The following is a 13,771-nucleotide window of genomic DNA, read 5'->3' as shown; positions in this document are numbered from 1 at the left end:
ATTCATGTAAATTGAGTTTGTGTCTTTATATGCTCTGTGAAACAGAATTCCCACTCACCTGAAGAAGGGGCTTGCAGCTCCGAAAGCTTGTGTGGCTTTTGCTACCAAATTAACCTGTTGGACTTTAACCTGGTGTTGTTAAACTTCTCACTGTGTTTACCCCAGTCCAACGCCGGCATCTCCACATCATTCTGCCAAGAAGCCAATTTTGAATCCATTTAGATACCTCACCCTGAATCCCGTGAGATTTAACTTTATGCAACAACCTACCATGCGGTACCTTGTCAAAGACCTTGCTAAAGTCCATGTAGACAACATCAACTGCACTGCCCTCATCGACCTTCTTGGTTACCCCTTCAAAAAACACAATCAAATTTGTGAGACATGATTTTCCACTCACAAAGCCATGCTGACTGTCCCTAATCAGTCCTTGCGTCTCTAAATGCCTATAGATCCTGTCTCTCAAAATACCTTCCAACAATTTACCCACCACAGATGTGAGGCTCACTGGCCTGTTGTTCCCAGGCTTTTCCCTGCAGCCCTTTTTAAACAAAGGCACAACATTTGCCACTCTCCAATCTTCAGGCACCTCACCCGTGACTATCGATGATTCAAATATCTCGGCTCGGGGACCCGCAATTTCCTCCCTCGCCTCCCGCAATGTCCTGGGATTTACCTCATCAGGTCCCGGGGATTTATCTACCTGTGTGAGTGACATTTATTCAGTGTGATTCCCATTGGTCGGGTATTTATTCTTGTTGGACTGTCTCAGTTTCAGAAACAGCTCCGCAATCTCCCCAAGACCAAGGAGAGAATGTTGGAAATTGCAAACTATGTGGATAAGGTGAGTGAATGCTGATCACATCTGACTGTGCGCAGCGCCCCCCTGGCCCGGCCCGCCCCCCCCCGCCCCCCCCACCCCCCCCACCCCCGCCCCCCCCCCACCCCCGCCCCCCCCAGCCCCGCCCCCCCCACCCCCGCCCCCCCCACCCCTCCGCCCCCAACCCCCCCCGCCCCCAACCCCCCCACCCCCCGCCCCCAACCCCCCCCGCCCCCAACCCCCCCCACCCCCCCGCCCCCCCAACCCTCCCCACCCCCCGCCCCCCGCCCCCCCCACCCTCCCCACCCCCCCGCCCCCACACCCGCCCCCCCACCCCCCCGCCCCCCCCACCCCCCCGCCCCCCCCCGCCCCCACACCCGCCCCCCCCACCCCCCCGCCCCCACACCCGCCCCCACCCCCGCCCCCACCCCACCTCCCCCCACCCCCGCCCCCACCCCCCCACCCGCGGCCCCCCCCCACCCCCGCCCTGCCAGGTCACCGTGCACCCCCCCCACCCCCGCCCCCCCCCTGCCCCCCCCCTGCCCCCCCCCCCACCACTGCCCCCCCCCCCCCCCCGCCCCCGTCGCCCCCCCCCCCTCCCCCCGCCAGGTCACCGTGCACCACCCCCCCCCCCCCCCCCCGGGCCAGGCCACCGTGCACCACCCCCCCTGCCCCCACCCCACCAGGTCGCCGTGCACCCCCACCACCCCCAGTCACCGTGCGGCTCCCAGTCACCGTGCGGCTCCCAGTCACCGTGCGGCTCCCAGTCACCGTGCGGCTCCCAGTCACCGTGCGGCTCCCAGTCACCCTGTGGCTCCCAGTCACCGTGTGGCTCCCAGTCACCGTGTGGCTCCCAGTCACCGTGTGGCATGCTAATGTGTGTGGAGGGGCTGAATGGCCTCTCCTGTGCTGTGTAGGTCGTGCAGGCTCCGAGTTCTATGAACTGCTGCTGAGTCTCTTTGTTTTATTCCCGACAGTTTTACAGAGCGCTGAATATCCGGATTGCTCTGATTGGACTGGAGGTTTGGACACATTCCGATCAGATACAGATGAGCGAAGATTCCAATAAAGTGCTTTACGCTTTTCTCAAATGGAGGCAGCGTCTGCTGCTCCGAGCAAAGCACGATAATGCACAACTGATCACGTAAGTGGATCCAGGACGTGGGAGCTGGGTTTCGCTGGAGTCCATTCAGCACCAGGCTCACTGGTTAATGATGGGGTACGAAGTGTGGACGGCAGTGACACTGGGGGTGCATCACCCAACAAGAAGCTGGGCCCACTGTTATTTATATTAATGATTTGGATGAGAATATAGGGGGCATGGTTAGTAAGTTTGCAGATTACACCAAGATTGGTGGCATAGTGGACAATGAAGAAAGTTATCTCCAATTGCAACGGGATCTTGATCAATTGGGCCAGTGGGCTGACGAATGGCAGATGGAGTTTAATTTAGACAAATGTGAGGTGATGCATTTTGGTCGATCGAACCAGGGCAGGACTTACTCAGTTAATGGTAGGACGTTGGGGAGAGTTACAGAACAAAGAGATCTAGGGGTACATGTTCATAGCTCCTTGAAAGTGGAGTCACAGGTGGACAGAGTGGTGAAGAAGGCATTCGGCATGCTTGGTTTCATTGGTCAGAACATTGAATACAGGAGTTGGGACGTCTTGTTGAAGTTTTACAAGACATTGGTAAGGCCACACTTCGAATACTGTGTACAGTTCTGGTCAGCCTATTATAGAAAGGATATTATTAAACTAGAAAGAGTGCAGAAAAGATTTACTTGGATGCTACCGGGACTTGATGGATTGAGTTATAAGGGGAGGCTGGATAGACTGGGACTTTTTTCTCTGGAGCGTAGGAGGCTGAGGGGTGACCTTATAGAGGTCTATAAAATAATGAGGGGCATAGACAAGGTAGATAGTCAATATCTTTTCCCAAAGGTAGGGGAGTCTAAAACTAGAAGGCATAGGTTTAAGGTGAGAGGGGAGAGATACAAGTGTCCAGAGGGGCAATTTTTTCACACAGAGGGTGGTGAGTGTCTGGAACAAGCTCCCAGAGGTAGTAGTAGAGGCGGGGACAATTTTATCTTTTAAAAAGCATTTAGATAGTTACATGGATACGATGGGTACAGAGGGATATGGGCCAAATGCGGGCAATTGGGATTAGCTAAGGGGTTTTAAAAAATGGCAGCATGGACAAGTTGGGCCGAAGGGCCTGTTTCTGTGACTGTGACACCAAGAGCCCTACTGAGAGCCGCACTTTTGCTGAGGATGTCGACACTGCGCCATCATTCATTATGGTCGTGTCTCACTAACTTGATCGAGTTTTTCGAGGAAGTGACAAAGATGATTGATGAGGGTAGGGCAGTGGATGTTGTCTACATGGACTTCAGTAAGACCTTTGACAAGGTCCCTCATGGCAGACTGGTGCAGAAGGTGAAGTCGCATGGGATCAGAGGTGAGCTGACAAATGTGAGGTAATGCATTTTGGAAGGTCTAATACAGAACTCTTAAGAGTATTGATAGACACAGGTCACTGAAAGTGGCAATGCAGGTGGAGAAGGTAGTCAAGAAGGCATACGGTTTGTTCTCACTGGAGCAACGGAGGTTGAGGGGAGACCTGATAGAAGTCTACAAGATTATGAGAGGCATGGACAGAGTGGATCGTCAGAAGCTTTTTCCCAGGGTGGAAGAGTCAATTAATAGGGGGCTCAGGTTTAAGGTGCGAGGGACAAGGTTTAAAGGATATGTACAAGGCAGATTTTTTACACAGAGGGTGGTGGATGCCTGGAACTCATTGCCAGGGGAGGTAGTGGAAGCGGATACGGTAGTGACTTTTAAGGAGCGTCTTGACAAATACATAAATAGGATGGGAATAGAGGGATATGGTCCCCGGAAGGGGAGGGGGTTTTAGTTCAGTCGGGGAGCATGGTCGGTGCAGGCTTGGAGGGCCGAAGGGCCTGTTCCTGTGCTGTAATTTTCTTTGTTCTTGTTCTTTGTGAATACAGAACTGGCTCGGTCAAAGAAGACAGAGGGTAGCAGTGGAAGGGTGTGTTTCTGAATGGAGGGCTGTGACAAGTGGCGTTCTTCAGGGATCAGTGCTGGGACCTTTGCTGTTTGTAATATATATAAATGATTTGGAGGAAAATATAACTGGATTGATTAGTAAGTTTGCGGACGACACAAAGGTTGCTGGATTTACGGATAGCGATGAGGACCATCAGAGGATACAGCAGGATATAGATCAGTTGGAGGCTTGGGCGGAGAGATGACAGCTGGAGTTTAATCTGGACAAATGTGAGATAATGCATTTTGGAAGGTCTAATACAGATAGGAAATATAACAGTAAATGGCAGAACCCTTAAGAATATTGATAGGCAGAGGGATCTGGGTGTACAGGTACACAGGTCACTGAAAGTGGCAATGCAGGTGGAGAAGGTAGTCAAGAAGGCATACGGCATGCTTGCCTTCATCGGCCGGGGCATTGAGTTTAAAAATTGGCAAGTCATGTTGCAGCTTTATAGAAGCTTAGTTAGGCCGCACTTGGAATATAGTGTTCAATTCTGGTCGCCACACTACCAGAAGGATGTGGAGGCTTTGGAGAGGGTACAGAAAAGATTTCCCAGGATGTTGCCTGGTATGGAGGGCATTAGCTATGAGGAGAGGTTGGAGAAACTTAGAACATAGAACATTACAGCGCAGTACATGATCAGCCATGATCTTGTTGAATGGCGGGGCAGGCTCGAAGGGCCAGATGGCCTACTCCTGCTCCTATTTCTTATGTTCTTATGTTCTTAGTACAGGCCCTTCGGCCCTCGATGTTGCGCCAACCTGTGAAACCAATCTAAAGCCCATCTAACCTACACTATTCCAATATCATCCATATGTTTATCCAATGACCATTTAAATGCCCTTAATGTTGGCCAATCCACTACTGCTGCAGGCAGGGTATTCCACGCCCTTACTACTCTCTGAGTAAAGAACCTACCTCTGACATCTGTCCTATATCTCTCACCCCTCAATTTAAAGCTATGTCCCCTCGTGTTAGCTATCACCATCCGAGGAAAAAGGCTCTCACTATCCACCCTATCTAATCCTCTGATCATCTTGTATGCCTCTATTAAGTCACCTCTTAACCTTCTTCTCTCTAACGAAAACAACCTCAAGGCCCTCAGCCTTTCCTCATAAGACCTTCCCACCATACCTGGCAACATCCTGGTAAATCTCCTCTGCACCCTTTCCAATGCTTCCATATTCTTCCTATAATACGGCGACCAGAACTGTACGCAATACTCCAAGTGTGGCCGCACCAGAGTTCTGTACAGCTGCAACATGACCTCCTGGCTCCGAAACTCAGTCCCTCGACCAATAAAAGCTAACACACCATACGCCTTCTTCACAACCCTATCAACCTGGGTGCCAACTTTCAGGGATCTATGCACATGGACACCCAGATCCCTCTGTTCATCCACACTACCAAGTATCTTACCATTAGCCCAGTACTCTGTATTCCTGTTACTCCTTCCAAAGTGAATCACCTCACACTTTTCTGCATCAAACTCCATTTGCCACCTCTCAGCCCAGTTCTGCAGCTTATCTATGTCCCTCTGTAACCTGCAACAACCTTCCGCACTGTCCACAACTCCACCAACTTTAGTGTCATCCGCAAATTTACTAATTTTCAAACTCAATACCCCAGCCGATGAAGGCAAGCATGCCGTATGCCTTCTTGACTGCCTTCTCCACCTGCATTGCCACTTTCAGTGACCTGTAAACCTGTACACCCAGATCCCTCTGCCTATCAATATTCTTAAAGGTTCTGCCATTTACTGTATATTTCCTATCTGTATTAGACCTTCCAAAATGCAAATTGACTGTTTGTGATTTATATAAACGATCTGGAAGAAGGTGTAACTGGGGTGATCAGTAAGTTTGCGGACGACACAAAATTGGCAGGACTTGCAGATAGTGAGGAACATTGTCAGAGGCTACAGAAGGATACAGATAGGCTGGAAATTTGGGCAAAGAAATGGCAGATGGAGTTCAATCCTGATAAATGCGAAGTGATGCATTTTGGTAGAAATAATGTAGGGAGGAGCTATACGATAAATGGCAGAACCATAAAGGGTGTAGATACGCAGAGGGACCTGGGTGTGCAAGTCCACAGATCCTTGAAGGTGACGTCACAGGTGGAGAAGGTGGTGAAGAAGGCATATGGCATGCTTGCCTTTATAGGACGGGGCAGAGAGTATAAAAGTTGGGGTCTGATGTTGCAGATGTATAGAACGTTGGTTCGGCCGCATTTGGAATACTGCGTCCAGTTCTGGTCGCCACACTACCAGAAGGACGTGGAGGCTTTGGAGAGAGTACAGAGGAGGTTTACCAGGATGTTGCCTGGTATGGAGGGGCTTAGTTATGAGGAGAGATTGGGTAAACTGGGGTTGTTCTCCCTGGAAAGACGGAGGATGAGGGGAGACTTAATAGAGGTGTATAAAATTATGAAAGGCATAGATAGGGTGAACGGTGGGAAGCTTTTCCCCAGGTCGGTGGTGACGTTCACGAGGGGTCATAGGTTCAAGGTGAAGGGGGGGAGGTTTAACACGGATATCAGAGGGACATATTTTACACAAAGGGTGGTGGGGGCCTGGAATGCACTGCCGGGCAAGGTGGTGGAGGCGGACACACTGGGAACGTTTAAGACTTATCTAGACAGCCATATGAACGGAGTGGGAATGGAGGGATACAAAAGAATGGTCTAGTTTGGACCAGGGAGTGGCACGGGCTTGGAGGGCCGAAGGGCCTGTTCCTGTGCTGTATTGTTCTTTGTTCTAATCCATCCTTCTACGCCCTCATCCAGATCATTTATAACAATGACAAACAGCAGTGGCCCCAAAACAGATCCTTGCGGTACACCACTAGAAACTGAACTCCAGGATGAATATTTCCCATCAACCACCACCCTCTGTTTTCTTACAGCTAGCCAATTCCTGATCCAAACCACTAAATCACCCTCAATCCCATGCCTCCGTATCTTCTGCAAAAGCTTACCATGGGGAACCTTATCAAATGCTTTACTGAAATCCATATACACCACATCAACTGCTTTCCCCTCATCCACCTCTTTGGTCACCTTCTCAAAGAACTCAATAAGGTTTGTGAGGCACGACCTACCCTTCACAAAACCGTGCTGACTACCCCTAATCAAATTATTCCTTTCTAGATGCTTATAAATCCTATCTCTTATAATCTTTTCCAATACTTTGCCCACAACAGAAGTAAGGCTCACCGGTCTATAATTACCAGGGTTCTCTCTACTCCCCTTCTTGAACAAGGAGACAACATTTGCTATCCTCCAGTCTTCTGGCACTGTTCCTGTAGACAATGACGACAGAAAGATCAAAGACAAAGGCTCTGCAATCTCCTCCCTCACCTCCCAGAGAATCCTAGGATAAATCCCATCTGGCCCAGGGAACTTATCTATTTTTACCCTTTCCAGAATTGCTAACACCACCTCCTTATTAACCTCAATCCCGTCTAGTCCAATAGCCTGTATCTCAGTATTCTCCTCGACAACATTGTCTTTTTCCTGCGTGAATACTGACGAAAAATATTCATTTAGCGTCTCTCCTATCTCTTCAGGCTCCACGCACAACTTCCCACTCCTGTCCTTGAGTGGTCCTAATCTTACCCTAGTCATTCTTTTACTCCTGACATACCTATAGAAAGCTTTAGGGTTTTCCTTGATCCTACCTGCCAAGGACTTCTTGTGTCCCCTCCTGGCTCTTCTTAACTCTCTCTTTAGGTCCTTCCTGGCTAACTTGTAACTCTCAAGCGCCCTAACTGAACCTCCACGTCTCATCTTTACATAAGTCTCCTTCTTCCTCTTCACAAGAGATTCAACTTCTTTAGTAAACCATGGTTCTCTCACTCGACCACTTCCTCCCTGCCTGACAGGTACATACTTATCAAGGACACGCAGTAGCTGTTCCTTGAACAAGCTCCACATTTCAATTGTGCCCATCCCCTGCAGTTTCCTTCCCCAACCTATGCATCCTAAATCTCGCCTAATCGCATCATAATTTCCTTTCCCCCAACTATAACTCTTGCCCTGCGGTATATACCTATCCTTTTCCATTGCTAAGGTAAACATAACCGAATTGTGGTCACTGTCACCAAAGTGCTCACCTACCTCCAAATCAAACACCTGGTCTGGTTCATTACCCAGTACCAAATCCAATGTGACCTCGCCTCTTGTTGGTCTATCTACATACTGCGTCAGGAAGCCTTCCTGCACACATTGGACAAAAACTGACCCCTCTAAAGTACTCGAACTATTGCTTTTCCAGTCAATATTTGTAAAGTTAAAGTCCCCCAGTACAACTACCCTGTTACTTTCGCTCCTATCCAGAATCATCTTTGCAATCTTTTCCTCTACATCTCTGGAACTTTTCGGAGGCCGATAGAAATCTCCCAACAGGGTGACCTCTCCTTTCCTGTTTCTAACCTCAGCCCAAACTACCTCAGTAGATGAGTCCTCATCAAATGTCCTTTCTGCCACCGTAATACTGTCCTTGACTAACAATGCCACACCCCCCCCCCTCTTTTACCACCTTCCCTGATCTTACTGAAACATCTAAACCCCGGAACCTGCAACAACCATTCCTGTCCCTGCTCTATCCATGTCTCCGAGATGGCCACAACATCGAAATCCCAGGTACCCACCCATGCTGCAAGCTCACCCACCTTATTCCGGATGCTCCTGGCGTTGAAGTATACACACTTCAAACCACCTTCCTGCCTGCCAGTACACTCCTGCGACTCTGAAACCTTATCCATGACCTCACTACTCTCAACCTCCTGTACACTGGATCTACAATTCAAGTTCCCATTCCCCTGCTGAATTAGTTTAAACCCTCCCGAAGAGCATTAGCAAATTTCCCCCCCATGATATTGTTACCCCTCTGGTTCAGGTGGAGACCACACCGTTTGTAGAGGTCCCACCTACCCCAGAATGAGCCCCAATTGTCCAGGTATCTGAATCCCTCCCTCCTGCACCATCCCTGTAACCACGTGTTCAACTGCTCTCTCTCCCTATTCCTCTCCTCACTATCACGTGGCACGGGTAACAAACCAGAGATAACAACTCTGTTTGTTCTTACTCCGAGTCTTTTTTTTAGGTTAGAGGAGGGGGGAGGGTGGGGGACTCTACAGGTGTAGAGTCTCGGGTTAACTCCCCGTTCAAATTTATCGGGCAAAAAAAATCTTCCCAGGCCTCCCCGCGGCCTACTTCCGGTTTCCCGTTTAACTGGAAAAAAAACTCTGCTAAAATGTAAGGTAAAAAAAATCACTCTTACCCTCAGCCACTCCTGACACGAATCGCTCCCTCTCTACTTTGCTCCGGTGGAACAATGACTTGGTTTGTTCTCACTGGAACGACGGAGGTTGAGGGGAGACCTGATAGAAGTCTACAAGATTACGAGAGGCATGGACAGAGTGGATAGTCAGAAGCTTTTTCCCAGGGTGGAAGAGTCAATTACTAGTGGGCACAGGTTTAAGGTGCGAGGGGCAAGGTTTAAAGGAGATGTACGAGGCAGACATTTTACACAGAGGGTGGTGGGTGCCTGGAACTCGTTGCCGGGGGAGGTAGTGGAAGCGGATACGGTAGTGACTTTTAAGGGGCGTCTTGACAAGTACATGAATAGGATGGGAATAGAGGGATTTGGTCCCCGGAAGGGTAGGGGGGTTTAGTTCAGTCGGGCAGCATGGTCGGTGCAGGCTTGGAGGGCCGAAGGGCCTGTTCCTGTGCTGTAATTTTCTTTGTTCTTTGTTCTTTGATCCTGGCTGGTGGGATCGGGGATTATCCGGGTGGGATTGGGGTTTATCCAGGTGGGATTGGGGTTTATCCAGGTGGGATTGGGGTTTATCCAGGTGGGATTGGGGTTTATCCGGGTGCGATCGGGGATTATCCGGGTGGGATTGGGGTTTATCCGGATGGGATTGGGGTTTATCCGGGTGGGATTGGGGTTTATCCAGGTGGGATCGGGGATGATCCGGGTGGGAATGGGGATTATCCAGATGGGATTGGGGTTTATCCGAGTGGGAATGTGTTTATCCGGATGGGATCAGGGATTATCCAGGTGGGACTGGAGTTTATCTGGGTGGGATTGGGGTTTTTCTGGGTGGGAATGAGGTTTATCCGGGTTGGAATGGGGTTTATCCGTGTGGGAATGGGGATTATCCGGGTGGGAATGGGGATTATCCAGGTGGAATGGGGATTATACGGTTGGAAGGAATGGGGATTATCCGGTTGGAATGGGGATTATCCGGGTGGAATGGGGATTATCCGGTTGGAATGGGGATTATCCGGGTGGGAATGGGGATTATCTGGGTAGGAATGGGGATTATCCTGGTGGAATGGGGATTATCCGGGTGGGAATGGGGATTATCCGGGTGGTAATGGGGATTGTCCGGTTGGAATGGGGATTATCCGGTTGGAATGTGGATTATCTGGGTGGGAATGGAGATTATCCGGGTGGAATGGGGATTATCTGGGTGGGAATGGAGATTATCCGGGTGGAATGGGGATTATCTGGGTGGGAATGGGGATTATCCGGGTGGGAATGGGGATTATCCGGTTGGAATGGGGATTATCCGGTTGGAATGGGGATTATCTGGGTGGGAATGGGGATTATCTGGGTGGGAATGGGGATTATCTGGGTGGGGATCGGGGATTATCTGGGTCGGAATGTGTTTACCCGTGTTGATGTGTAACCGAGGTGACTGATACTGCCTCGAGTTTAGACAAGGCCGGTATCTCTGGATAAAGATGTAACTTCATTTAAAGCAGCAGCCACCAGGAGTTCATCAAAGGGTTCAGTATCTCTGACATCGAGCAGCAGAACCTCACCAACATTTACAATTCAGAACACATCAATTATAGGTATTTTTATCAATCATTCCTGCCTTTCAGTAACTTTAAATCACTCATCTTCAGGGTGCACAAATCAACAATGATACCTGTCAAATATTTTAGCCAATTGCATCCCACTTTGCAGCCTAATGGTATTTTATTAGTCCATGAAATCCGGATGCTAACTCCTGTCTTGGCTGACCCCACTCGCCGGTTGCCTAGTAGCCTAAGGTGCTCAGCCCAGAGTTCAAATAAATGTTCTCATGAGTTCCCTGATAGATCACTGTGTAGATGTGTAACCCGACTAACTCGCGACACCACACCTGGGCACCAGTCCATCTCGTCCGGACAGTGAATAAACCCTATTAATGAAACATGATTAAGTATTCGAAATGTTCTCCCATCCAAACATTTACTGATAAAACTTGATATTTCCAAGGCCCAAATATTCTTTCAAAGTATGGCTTTGCCTGAGTGACTTTTACCATGATGGCTTGTGGTAAAATGCTTTTTGATCGATATTCCCAATACAACATCTCAGCGTCGGCGTTTTACACTCAGAATCACTCGTTTCAATCAATTACTGCATCCTGTATGTGTAAACTGCTTCTCATTAACTCATCAACCTATTTTAAAAGTTATTGAACTGAATGCTGCTGGTTCCGTCAGTGCCTCAATGTCGACTGGTGTAAATATCTTCCCAGCCCATTCCACTTACAATGCCCCCTTCTGGCCATTGGCTTGCCCAATACTAGGCCAGTGAATAAGAGGTATCTAATGTTGTGAAAGATGAGGAGCTTCTTAATTCCCCCTTCAGTGGGTGTTAAAGGGAATTCTCCTGAACATCCTGCTGCTTCCGTGCCCAATAATATTCCTGTCCTGTTACAGAGGCATCACATTTAAAGGAACCACGATTGGCATGGCACCATTGGAGGGAATGTGCTCCTCGGATAGCTCAGCAGGAGTTACCATGGTGAGATACTTACCCGGGGGGTGGGGGGGGAGTTACCGCGGTGGGATATTTACCCGGGGAGGGGGGGGGAGTTGCCGCGGTGGGATATTTACCGGGGGGGGGGGGGGGGGGGGAGTTACCGCGGTGGGATATTTACCGGGGGGGGGGGGGGGGAGTTACCGCGGTGGGATATTTACCGGGGGGGGGGGGGGAGTTACCGCGGTGGGATATTTACCGGGGGGGGGGGGGGGAGTTGCCGCCGTGAGATATTTACGGCAGCGTCCGTGGGAAGGTCAACAGGGTCTGGGGTTAGTGAGGCGGGGTCACGGAGGGGACAGTGGTGGGGTCAGTGTGGGGGGTCAGTGAGGGGTCAGCAGAGTGGTCAGCAGAGAGGTCAGCGGAGGGGTCAGCGGAGGGATCAGCAGGGGGTCAGCGGAGGGGTCAGTAGGGGGTCACGGGACAATGGGGAGTCAGTGGTGTCAGGGTCAGATTTTTGAAGCCTCTCTCCATGTTGTGGCGACAGAGCAGTTGATTGTTTCTGATTCGTCCTCAGGATCATTCGGCTCCTGCGATTGGTGCAGCTGCGACGATGGCTCACGAGATTGGACACAACTTTGGCATGAGGCATGATGGTCCACATTGCTGTGTCCGGGCCTCGGCCGAACAGGGAGGCTGCATTATGGCGGCTGCAACAGGGTCAGAACCTTCCCCTAACCTCAAACACTGACCCCGAACCCCGACCCCAAACACTGACCCCGAACCCCGACCCCAAACCCCGACCCCAAACCCCGACCCCAAACCCCGACCCCAAACCCCGACCCCAAACCCCGACCCCAAACCCCGACCCCAAACCCCGACCCCAAACCCTGGCCCCAAACCCCGGCCCCGACCCCAGACCCCAGCCCCAAACCCCGACCCCAAACCCCGACCCCAAACCCCGGCCCCAAACCCCGGCCCCAAACCCCGACCCCAAACCCCGGCCCCAAACCCCGGCCCCAAACCCCGACCCCAAACCCCGGCCCCAAACCCCGGCCCCAAACCCCGACCCCAAACCCCGACCCCAAACCCCGGCCCCAAACCCCGACCCCAAACCCCGACCCCAAACCCCGACCCCAAACCCCGGCCCCAAACCCCGGCCCCAAACCCCGACCCCAAACCCCGACCCCAAACCCCGACCCCAAACCCCGGCCCCAAAGCCCGACCCCAAACCCCGGCCCCAAACCACGGCCCCAAACCCCGACCCCAAACCCTGACCCCAAACCCCGGCCCCAAACCCCGACCCCAAACCCTGACCCCAAACCCCGGCCCCAAACCCCGACCCCAAACCCCGGCCCCAAACCCCGACCCCAAACCCCGACCCCAAACCCTGACCCCAAACCGCGTCCCCAAACCCCGGCCCCAAACCCCGACCCCAAACCCCGACCCCAAACCCCGACCCCAAACACTGACCCCAAACACTGACCCCAAACCCCGGCACCGGCCCCAAACCCCGACCCCAAACCCCGACCCCAAACCCCGACCCCAAACCCCGACCCCAAATCCCGACCCCAAACCCCGACCCCGACCCCAAACCCCGAACCCAAACCCCGACCCCAAATCCCGACCCCAAACCCCGGCTCCAAACCCCGACCCCAAACCCCGGCCCCAAACACTGATCCCTCAACTCTGACCCCTCAACCCAAACGCTGACCCTGACCCCAAATCCTGACATTAGAACATAAGAACTAGGAGCAGGAGTCGGCCATCTGGCCCCCCAAGCCTGCTCCGCCATTCAATAAGATCATGGCTGATCTTTTTGTGGACTTAGCTGCACTTACCCGCCCGCTCACCATAACCCTTAATTCCTTTACTGTTCAAAAATTTATCTATCCTTGCCTTAAAAACATTCAATGAGGTAGCTTCAACTGCTTCACTGGGCAGGGAATTCCACAGATTCACAACCCTTTGTGTGAAGAAGTTCCTCCTCAACTCCGTCCTAAATCTGCTTCCCCTTATTTTGAGGCCATGCCCCCTAGTTCTAGCTTCACCCATCAGTGGAAACAACTTCCCTGCTTCTATCTTATCTATTCCCTTCATAATCTTATAT

General features: G+C 51.4%; 1 protein-coding gene across 1 annotated transcript; it reads left to right on the top strand.

Annotated features, from left to right (window-relative positions):
• Nucleotides 1–772: 772 nt before the first annotated feature.
• LOC144489492 (disintegrin and metalloproteinase domain-containing protein 19-like) lies at nucleotides 773–12,938 on the top strand (the record flags this gene model as incomplete). The annotated part of the gene is made up of 5 exons (XM_078207357.1): nucleotides 773–844; nucleotides 1,798–1,964; nucleotides 11,622–11,706; nucleotides 12,239–12,381; nucleotides 12,581–12,938. Coding segments are annotated over 5 exons (825 nt in total), but the record flags the coding sequence as incomplete, so codon positions are not given.
• Nucleotides 12,939–13,771: the final 833 nt, after the last annotated feature.

The sequence above is a fragment of the Mustelus asterias genome, unplaced genomic scaffold, assembly GCF_964213995.1.
Source record: "Mustelus asterias unplaced genomic scaffold, sMusAst1.hap1.1 HAP1_SCAFFOLD_2238, whole genome shotgun sequence".
NCBI classification, from domain to species: domain Eukaryota; kingdom Metazoa; phylum Chordata; class Chondrichthyes; order Carcharhiniformes; family Triakidae; genus Mustelus; species Mustelus asterias.
This window is presented reverse-complemented; position numbering and strand designations above follow the sequence as displayed.